Source organism: Silene latifolia, chromosome 6, assembly GCF_048544455.1.
Source record: "Silene latifolia isolate original U9 population chromosome 6, ASM4854445v1, whole genome shotgun sequence".
In the NCBI taxonomy this organism is placed as follows: Eukaryota; Viridiplantae; Streptophyta; class Magnoliopsida; order Caryophyllales; family Caryophyllaceae; genus Silene; species Silene latifolia.
Window position 1 is genome coordinate 129,697,632 of NC_133531.1, and position 9,093 is coordinate 129,706,724.

The window sequence follows — 9,093 nt, forward strand, 5'->3', positions numbered from 1 at the left end:
TGTGGAATGGAGATTTGAGACGTACAGCTAAAAATTGTCATCGTCATAAATCATATGATTTGCTTCAATACCCAATCCCCTCTCTTATTTTCGTCATGCAAGATCCTCTGCCTTTGAAATATCGGAGAAGGACTATACAAATATCTTTACAATGTCGTGTCGGAACACGGGCACGACCGCACGAGGCCCTAATCGAAAAGCCTAAGCTGCATCGCTCAACACAGTAAATAGGCAATTACTAAAACATTTGAAGAAACGAATATATATAGTCCAGTCATCAAAATCTACCGAAAGGTCCAAGCTCTATATATAGGATTTAGCTAATCTCACATCGAATATCGTCCCATACAAGATTCATGGTATAGTCTAGATTAAATAGTATTAGTTCCAAAAAGAGACTAACCCGCCAAGGGAGTCTAATGCTGGTGTTTTTCCTGTAAGGCTCATAACATATACTCTATACACCAACTGTTAAGTTTCACTATACAACCTTGTATATATATAAAAAAATATACTAGGGGTCGATTCACCAAGGATGATCGACTTGGGTTTGAGCTGGTGAAGTGTAGTCCTCATCACCGTCTGGGTCTCTCTTCAAAAAGTTGCAATCAGGGAACATTCTAGAAGAGTTGCTGCTACACGACGAGTTTAAGCCTTTATTGTTACCACGCTTACCACTAGAGCGGTTCATGAGTTGCCTGGTCCATTGCACGCGACCTGTCGTTAGCCCATTGCTCACCTGATCATTACCAACCCTCCTCTTCTTTTGCGTTCTTTGACTCATACTCTCACTTCGTGGTTTTTTGGCTACGTCTCTTTGGATATGGGCCAGTAGATCATTTATCATGAATTGCTCAGGGCCTGAAGATCTCTGTGCTGGCGAAATAGGGCTCTGATACAAGGTTGGAATCAGGCTTGGAGAATTGTGCATTCCCGTCTCGTTGCTAATATAATCAGTAGTAAGATGAGCATCACGTGCGAGGTAATATCTACGTTCAGGAAGACGGCTTGAATTCGGTTGCATTGCTGATCTCAATTCCACATGTCTTGTTTCGAGCTTTGGATTAGTAGATCCCCGACCATATTGTTTCAGTGTCTCTAAAAAGCAGAAACAAAGAGTTCTTATATTCAAGGCCACTCTACTATTTTACTTAATATGAGAGTAATAGATAGTTCAGTGAGTTGTTTCGCTTTATTTCAAAACACTCCAGCCGAAAAATGGTGAGTCGACAGAGATGAAAAGCAAGTGTCGATAAATTATCAAAGCATGTAATGTAGTTACCTATTGGACTAGTATTGTTGTTCAGGCTACATGTCATCAAGTCTTTCATGCTATTGAAAAGCTCAGCTACCTGGAAAGCCGCAATAAAATTATTGCAAGATTTTTGAGTTGCAAAATATAGCACCATTGTAATTAAAGGTGGTTCTATACTTGTATGAATGTATCGTTTCTAAAAAAACGTTCACGCAGACCTGCAAGCTGCGGACAAAATGTTTGGAAAGTCCCAAGTCACTGACATGTGATTGCTCCACCGTTGTTGCTAGTTTACGCGCAGCAGCTGCTAGCCTGAATATAACCATCAATGAGAACATGTCACATACTCACATTCGTACAACAACAATATAACCCAAAGTCAGGGGTAGGGAGTAGGATGTACGTAGACATGGCAAACGGGGTCATTAGGATCTTGTACAGGTTGTTCAATTCAGACTCTAGGCCATATACGCCATCCAGTAGGTTTGCATTTAGTTCAAGACAGGTACGTACGTACAGGTTTGGGGCTATTAAAATTCGGGTTGGATCGGGTCAATTCAGGTGCACGTGAGCGTCAGGTTAGGTTAATTAGAGTAGCAGGTCAGTTTTCCCAGGAGTAGATGTTTGCAACTACACAATGTCACCCCTCTATTAGCAATGTCAAGAGACTCATGCCGTATAATCTATATAGAAACTGGGTCAAAAGTTTTGCATCAAGGACTCTACTTGAGAAGTTCTTGAAGCACGCTCAATTTAGTGTCTCTTTTTTCTTTATCTAGCCATGGTACAAAAACAAAAATATTGTGTATTTCGCTATATTGAAGAAGGAAATACATCTACATGAGCAATTTAACAGTCACCATTTTACCCATATCCAAAGAAATTTTCTTATAATTGGCGTAAAAAGTTAAAAAACTATAGGACTTGCAACCTCGCAAAGCAAGTAGCAGCAAACTAGACGACAACATTAAACGCTGGCATAAATTGATATAGTGATATATGTATACACCTGCTCCTGACAATGAGAAATAGAGATCATTTGGCATTGAGAACCAGTTTGACATACACCGGGAAATGCTTTTGAAGATGAGTTTAAAAAGCAACGCGGTCACTCTCCTTACTAGATTTAACAAAAATATACAAAAGGAAGAATTGAAGACAAGAATTAAATTCAAATATTTGCAATTAAGACTCCAAGCACACAAATCTTCAATAGAGACAGTCTCACACAGTACTAACTGTAAGGCCATTCGTTTTACCCAATAATTACTTATTAATACATTTAATTCTGCCCTTGTTGATTGTTTCCCTTAACAAATTTTCTATGCGTCACAGTTGAGACTAACGGAAGCAAGCACACATCTGTATCCAAGGAAAAAGGAGGAGGGGGGCCTACTAGGCGGTAAGGAATTTAGGAAAAGTTCAATTACCCATTGTCATTTGATAATGAATCATGCTCTTGAACCAAACTACGACCTGCTGCTTTAGATCTTTTAGCACTCTCCGTACAGTCATTGGCCTGCAAGCCAGTAAACTAGCAGTTACATACAGTAACAAGGCAATAATGGGTATTGAACTGAAGGGTAGTCCTGCTCCATAGAAGATTTTTTTTTAGGGTAGAAAGGGAGTCACAAGGGCAGTTACAATACTAAAGGATTTCAAACTTAAATCAAGAATATCACGTTTCAATCACTTGCCAGAAAAGATAGTTGACAACGGCACTTTATGAAGAATTAATAAGAAGAAAGGTTATGGACAGTTATCTATGGAAAGACGGTAACAAAATGTATAAGGAATTCAATGGTAACAACATTTCCATGAAAATATGAAATACAAATGCTGCTTCTTGAGTTCTTTATACATCCTCGAATGTAGACCAAAGTTTTATGAAAGAATTAGGAACACGTAACATGAGTAAATCAGATACAAATCTTAATTGTATTTTACAAGACTTTAGTTCAAACTAATTAGTAGTTATTGTGACTGTATCTAATAGTGTAGTGCAGTAAAAGTATCCAGAATAGACAATACTTCAGAGTTCAGAACAAACAAGCAAAACAAATTTAGCACCTGAGCAACAATTAATTTGCGCGGGAGAAACACCTCATGATGTTGTACACAGAAATCCCAAGCTATTATCTGCCACAAAACAAAGGTTATTCGATAAACAAATGTAACAAATGCCAGTCTTTTGAAATAGTTCACGAATTCTCATATGATGTGACCTCAGGATAATATTATTCTTTTGAGTTAGTGTATAATGGCTATGTGGGTAGGGTTTATACTAACATAGGTTGGTCTTAACTCTCAACTTATATCAACCTTAGACCGTCTTTCAAAAGATTAATTGCAAATAAAAGTACAAGTGTGACAGAGCAGTAATGCAAGAGTAACCACTAACCTTTAGTTGAGGAGTGAAAATAACTTGAAGTTGTCCTTCATGGACAACCCGACAATGTGCATAGATACTTGTTTGAACTGCTTTCCCAAAACGCAACATTAGAGATCCATCAGGAAGCGTCTTTTCTTTCAAAACTTCGAGATACAAAAGTTCATCGACTACATCACCACTACTGAAGTACAACTGGTTCAACCTTGGGAGAGCATCATATGTTTCCACTGTTATAAGAAAAAGGTTACACATAAAATCAGCTCGTATTAATCACGATGACAGAGGATTTAACAGAAAAAAAATTACATAGTTCAATTTTAGCGAGTACTCCTGAAGTCCTGAAATAGAAGTCTGTATTTAGAAATGCTTACCGAATCCTTTTCCTGATGCAGATTCACAAATTTCACACTTCCAAGTATCCTGAAAGGACAGATACCATGACCTTTTTATTGGCAGAAATAAGGCTAGACACACGACTGAAGAAACCATGAAAAGAAAAACACCAGGTTGCTTCGACAGTAGTCAGCCTCGTATGAGATTGTCTCATATATCCTTCTGAGACCGACTCGTATAAGCTTTGATGAAACTAAAAATGGACAAAGATACCCCCACTTTTTCTCCATCAAAATTAAAGGTAAATGGGGGGCAACATTGCTCACTCGATAATAGGCATAAACTAGAGTAAATCTAAGTTGAATAAATACGAAGTATCTCTGAGATGTGCTAATCTAAAGAATGTAGTTTTTCCTATTGACCCACAGTAGAGGAGCACTCAACAGAATAGCTAGTTAATGTCACAAAGAGAGTAGTACATGGTTTGTCTTATAGACAAATGCTATTTCCGGATAAAGGGTAATCAGAGTATGATACTGACCATCTGCGAGAAAATGCCATGAGAATGGCTGCTGCCACCAAGAGCATACTTTGAAAAACAAGTTTTTTTCTGAACATATGGAGAGAAGAAGTTCATGACAAATGACCTCCAGTATAATATGTTATTATCCTGCAATCAAAAGACGAGGAGCAGAAATCAGCAAAGTGTTTGGAAAGTCATTGAGCAGTGATACTCATTATTTATGGTTCTTTAAGGAAGAAAAAACACTTCAGAATGACAAGAAAAGCAAAATTATCATCTTTCAGTATCTATTTGAATGTTCGCATATGAATTTAAACTACTCACAGATGGCCTCTGCCTTCGATAATGCACATAAGCCTGTATCTTCCGAATTGCAAGTCCAGCATTCATCACAACGTTAGAAGCTTCTTGTGGCCTAGAGTTGGGAACGAGTTCCAGTTGATGTGGTATTTGTTTCTCTTGTAACATTCTAGAAGCTAAGATGAGATCACTATAACATTTCAACTGCTTGGCATGCCAGAGTGCCACCTGCGCCTCCTGTATAGGATCTAATCTCAGATTCTTCAACATCATTACCGGAGAAACAGACGCCTGATGAGCAGGCAATGAGAAGTGGTGAGGCCCTTGAGGAGATAACTGCTCTATACTCTGAGGCCCTGAAATTGACCCAAGTGACTCCATGCGATTAACCCCTGGTCCATGAGAGTACGAGCCACCATAGACAGAGGAATCCAGGCCGGTAATCAAAGAGCTTTCATCATAACTTGTTTCCGAGTTTGTTTGGTTACTTTGTACATTAATGTTTATACTCGGAGGTACATATTGTGCATTTTGGTACGGGATTTGAACAGCGGAATTAGAGAAGCTTAATGAAGGGCCTTGGTTATAGGAGCCTCCAGGATTAGAGAGGTATCCATTTTGATATGAGATAGCCAAGTTGTTGTCTTCATATATTTGGTTCCAAAGGTTTTGGTCCAAACCAGAATAGTCCTCTGATGCCATTTAAAATGAAAGAGACACTGTAGGAACAATTGTAGCTATATTAAAAGATTGACAACAACAGCAACAACAACAACAACAACAACAACAACAACAACAACAGCAACAACAATAACAACAAGTCAACGACTACGACAATGTAGTCTGAATTTTGACTTTAGATAGTATGAAAATCAGTAGGAACTAAACGATCATCAACCTCACGACTTATCAGGCTAAATGCATAAAGGAAATTTCACTATCTTAGTAATGAGGAAAGGCCACTAATCGTCTAATCATCTATAAATTCTAAATAATGAATACGCTACCCTCGCGTTGTATGAGCTTAACAAGCCTCATAAATTATCATGTCCACTCCACAGTATGAATCCCACATTCAGGAGTTGTCATTTTCCAGGCCCACGTGTCCCGGTTGCAAGTTTAAGTGTCCAAATGTCACACCAATGGGTAATTCGGATAATCCCATGTCCAAACATCGAGTATCAAGACAACGAGCATCAAATGTAAACTAATTCACAATTGACACAACCCTAGAAAATGTTTATTTTAGTCCCCCTACAAATTCTTTATTGGCTTTGTCACATACTTGTACTTGTTGCTTATCCAATAAGAAACACATTAAAGATGTCCTATACAAATATTCAACAATTAACCACCAAATTTTGCACAAAAACAGGATTGAAGGAAAAAAAATGAATGGCATGAATAAATAACACAATTATAGAATTGTTGTTCGTAGGCTTAAATTGTTTAGTCTTCTGTAAGACGGTTTTACATTAGCATTGTGTAAAATGGATACAAGCTACATTAAACATGGCCCAATGTTAAAAAAATAGCTACCGATGAACATGACCCGTAGATGTTCAAAAATACTCCACACAGACCACAGTAGTCCCCAAAAATCCGCTTTACAATATACTTGTATACGGCCGCTTTACACAAGTATTTGTCAAAAATTAAACTCACATTCAGATTTTCACCTCTCACCCAAAAAAATAATCATGGGTCACAATCATCACATTGTAAATCTACTCTGTAACTGTGTTCATACAAGTTCGAATTTACCAATTACCCAATAATCAAAACCTCAAATACTGCACCATTCTAACTAAAAAATACAAATTATTTTTGTTAACATGCAATTAGTAACCAAACTTTTAGTTCATCAAATAAAACCCAAAAAATAAAATCCAAAATTGATAATCAATTAACTGGGTCGACGATTAATGAGTAGTTAAGTAAAGGGTAGAATTAAAACCCAGTTAAAAATTATCAAAATTAAGCACCCAAAAAAAAAAAAAAAATTAAGTCAAATTGTTCGAAAAACTATGAACTGAAAAGTGTTTAGAAGAATTCTGACCCTCTTGCAAGAAAAGTGTGAATTAATCTGAAGGAAGGGAGAAAAGATGGAGACTTGTTGAGAGTGTGGACGTTGAAGAAAATGTTGGGGGGGGGGGGGGAGGGTTTATGAGGTTATGGCTGCTTTATTTATAGTAGGTGATATTTTTAGGGACCCGACCTAGTGAAAGACCGTCTCTCGCAAATTTTTGGGTTTAATAATTGCATCAATTTTAGTTTCCAAAAAACTTATGAGAGGACTCACATTATATGTGCTTATGAGATTAAGTTGTCTCACATCGGAAAGTGGGGCTCTGTAAATACCTCGTTTCTACATCTTTCGCCAACCACCCAGTGATGAATGGGCCGCGCGGAGCGATTTATGACATTTTGTAAGTTGGTCGATAAGTGATAACTCAAAAAGTCGAGTCAACCTCATGGTCGTCATCTACGCACCGATGCGGTCGTTTTGACAGTAATTAGAGTACATTTGGAATTTGGATCAAAAACCGTTTCCATTTTTTAAAACCGTCTTAAGCCGAATCAGAATGTTCTATAATATTCTATGGTTTTATTCCTAAATATTTATTTTTTATTCTTTATATCTTCTTTACGGAATAAGGAAGCATACAGCTTCCCTAATTTCTAAATTAAACCGCGAAAATCTTTCTTACTGAGGAGGAAAGGCCTCAGGAGATGACGTAGTAGGAGCTACGCCTCTTGGAAGGTCGCAGTTCCTGCTGCGCCTCTTCATGGGCTGCCTTTTCTCCAGTTTCCAGAATCTTTCCGGTTTTTTTCCTAATCCGAATTTTTCCTAAATTCCGCCTCACATATTTTTCATGCGAGTGTCGCCCTTCTCTTCTTCCTTTGCATTCTAAGACCACGCTCTTACTTTTCGACGCCTACGTGCTTGATCTACTCGACCACGTAAGCTCAGATCATTCTGATTATCAATCACGTTGCTTAGACCAACCCACTTGACCAACTCCACTTAATCAACTTAATCAATCGTTCTAAATCCTTCTAAAGAAGGCATTTTCAATCCTACATCGAGTCGAGCAATCACTAATCGACATCTTAGTTAATTTCTCTTCGTCAAACATGTAAGTCTGAGGGTGTAAATCCCATTTAATTTTGTATTTATTTTCTGTATCTAATTTATATTACGGATTTATATCACAAATACGCTCAAAAACGCTTTCAAAATTGTCTTTTAAAACCCCTTTTTGACGAAACAGCTGAGAGACACCGTCGAGAAGAAATGCAACAGTTGTTGCACTTTTCGGAAAATCGCAAAGACTTGTTGCGCCTATTCCAGAGGCTGCTTAGCCGTTGTTGCTCTTCTTCTTCTTCCTCGTGTTTCTTCGTTGCTTCGTTCGAAGGTTTTTTCTTGTTTTTTTTTTCTTATTTCCTTAGAACTTTCATCTCTTCCATTTTCTTAATTCTTTTTATAAAATCTTTTCGACATTAATCCCTTTAGCCAATATTTGCGAGTTTTCGTCATTTATTCAAACCCGGATTTAAAGGATTCGATTCCTTTATATCGAGTCATTTGAATTCGTCTGTGTACATGTTTTTATTTTGTTTTCCAGTGTTAATTTCATCCTTCACCTCCTTTAGTTTCATCCAAAGTTTCGATCATTGTAAATCCGACATCGTAAGCCATCGTAATTCTTTAACCATTGTATAATTCGTTTTAATTCGCTTTAATCTTACTTATGACAATCTTTAGTACATATAACATGTTAAATCACTTCAATTCGTGTCATATATCAATAATCAATGTAATTTAACCAACGAATAATAACTAACCTACGGGTCTGACTTTCATAGTCAGAACCCAGCTCAAGAACGGACGTATGAACTGATGCGCCTGTTCTGGGTTGGTTTTTGCCTCTGAACTCGTCTCGCTTTGACGTAGGCTTTTTTTTAGGCCTTTAATCGACTATTATCCTTATCATCACCCTATAATTCGACATCTTGTTTCTTTTTTTAATTTTTTTTCTTTTCAAATCTTTCCTTTTGAGTGTATTTATGACGTAAATACAAATATGCATTGTAAATTATTTATTATTTCCTTGTAATTTATTTATTTCATATAATTCATCTTGTATGATTTATTTCTCTGGCCTTTCATATGTACCGAATCTAATTCCAACTTTGACCCAATTGAGTGCTAAATTGTTTGTCAACCGACATAGTATATATTCACATGCAAGGTTTAAAACGTGTTTTTTGCATAACATGCATACA

At 37.2% G+C, this 9,093-nt stretch overlaps 1 protein-coding gene across 1 annotated transcript; it reads right to left on the reverse strand.

The window, feature by feature from the left end:
• Positions 1-61: 61 nt before the first annotated feature.
• LOC141659002 (putative transcriptional regulator SLK2) lies at positions 62-5,272 on the reverse strand. Its single transcript, XM_074465707.1, has 9 exons — positions 4,828-5,272; positions 4,522-4,650; positions 4,019-4,067; positions 3,657-3,874; positions 3,326-3,394; positions 2,686-2,774; positions 1,474-1,567; positions 1,283-1,352; positions 62-1,098 (listed from the first exon to the last, which is right to left on the reverse strand). Exons 1-9 carry the CDS (start codon positions 5,182-5,184, stop codon positions 527-529), a joined length of 1,647 nt encoding a protein of 548 aa, XP_074321808.1. The 5' UTR covers positions 5,185-5,272; the 3' UTR covers positions 62-526.
• Positions 5,273-9,093: the final 3,821 nt, after the last annotated feature.

What these genes read in the sequence shown, in the direction of transcription:
- LOC141659002 (XM_074465707.1), bottom strand. Translation starts at nt 5,184, where the DNA reads ATGGAGTCACTTGGGTCAATTTCAGGGCCTCAGAGTATAGAGCAGTTA. An exon ending in GCAAATTAATTGTTGCTCAG is followed by an intron (nt 2,775 to 3,325) that starts GTGCTAAATTTG and finishes ACTGGCTTGCAG; the next exon opens with GCCAATGACTGTACGGAGAG. An exon ending in TCATTATCAAATGACAATGG is followed by an intron (nt 1,568 to 2,685) that starts GTAATTGAACTT and finishes GGTTATATTCAG; the next exon opens with GCTAGCAGCTGCTGCGCGTA.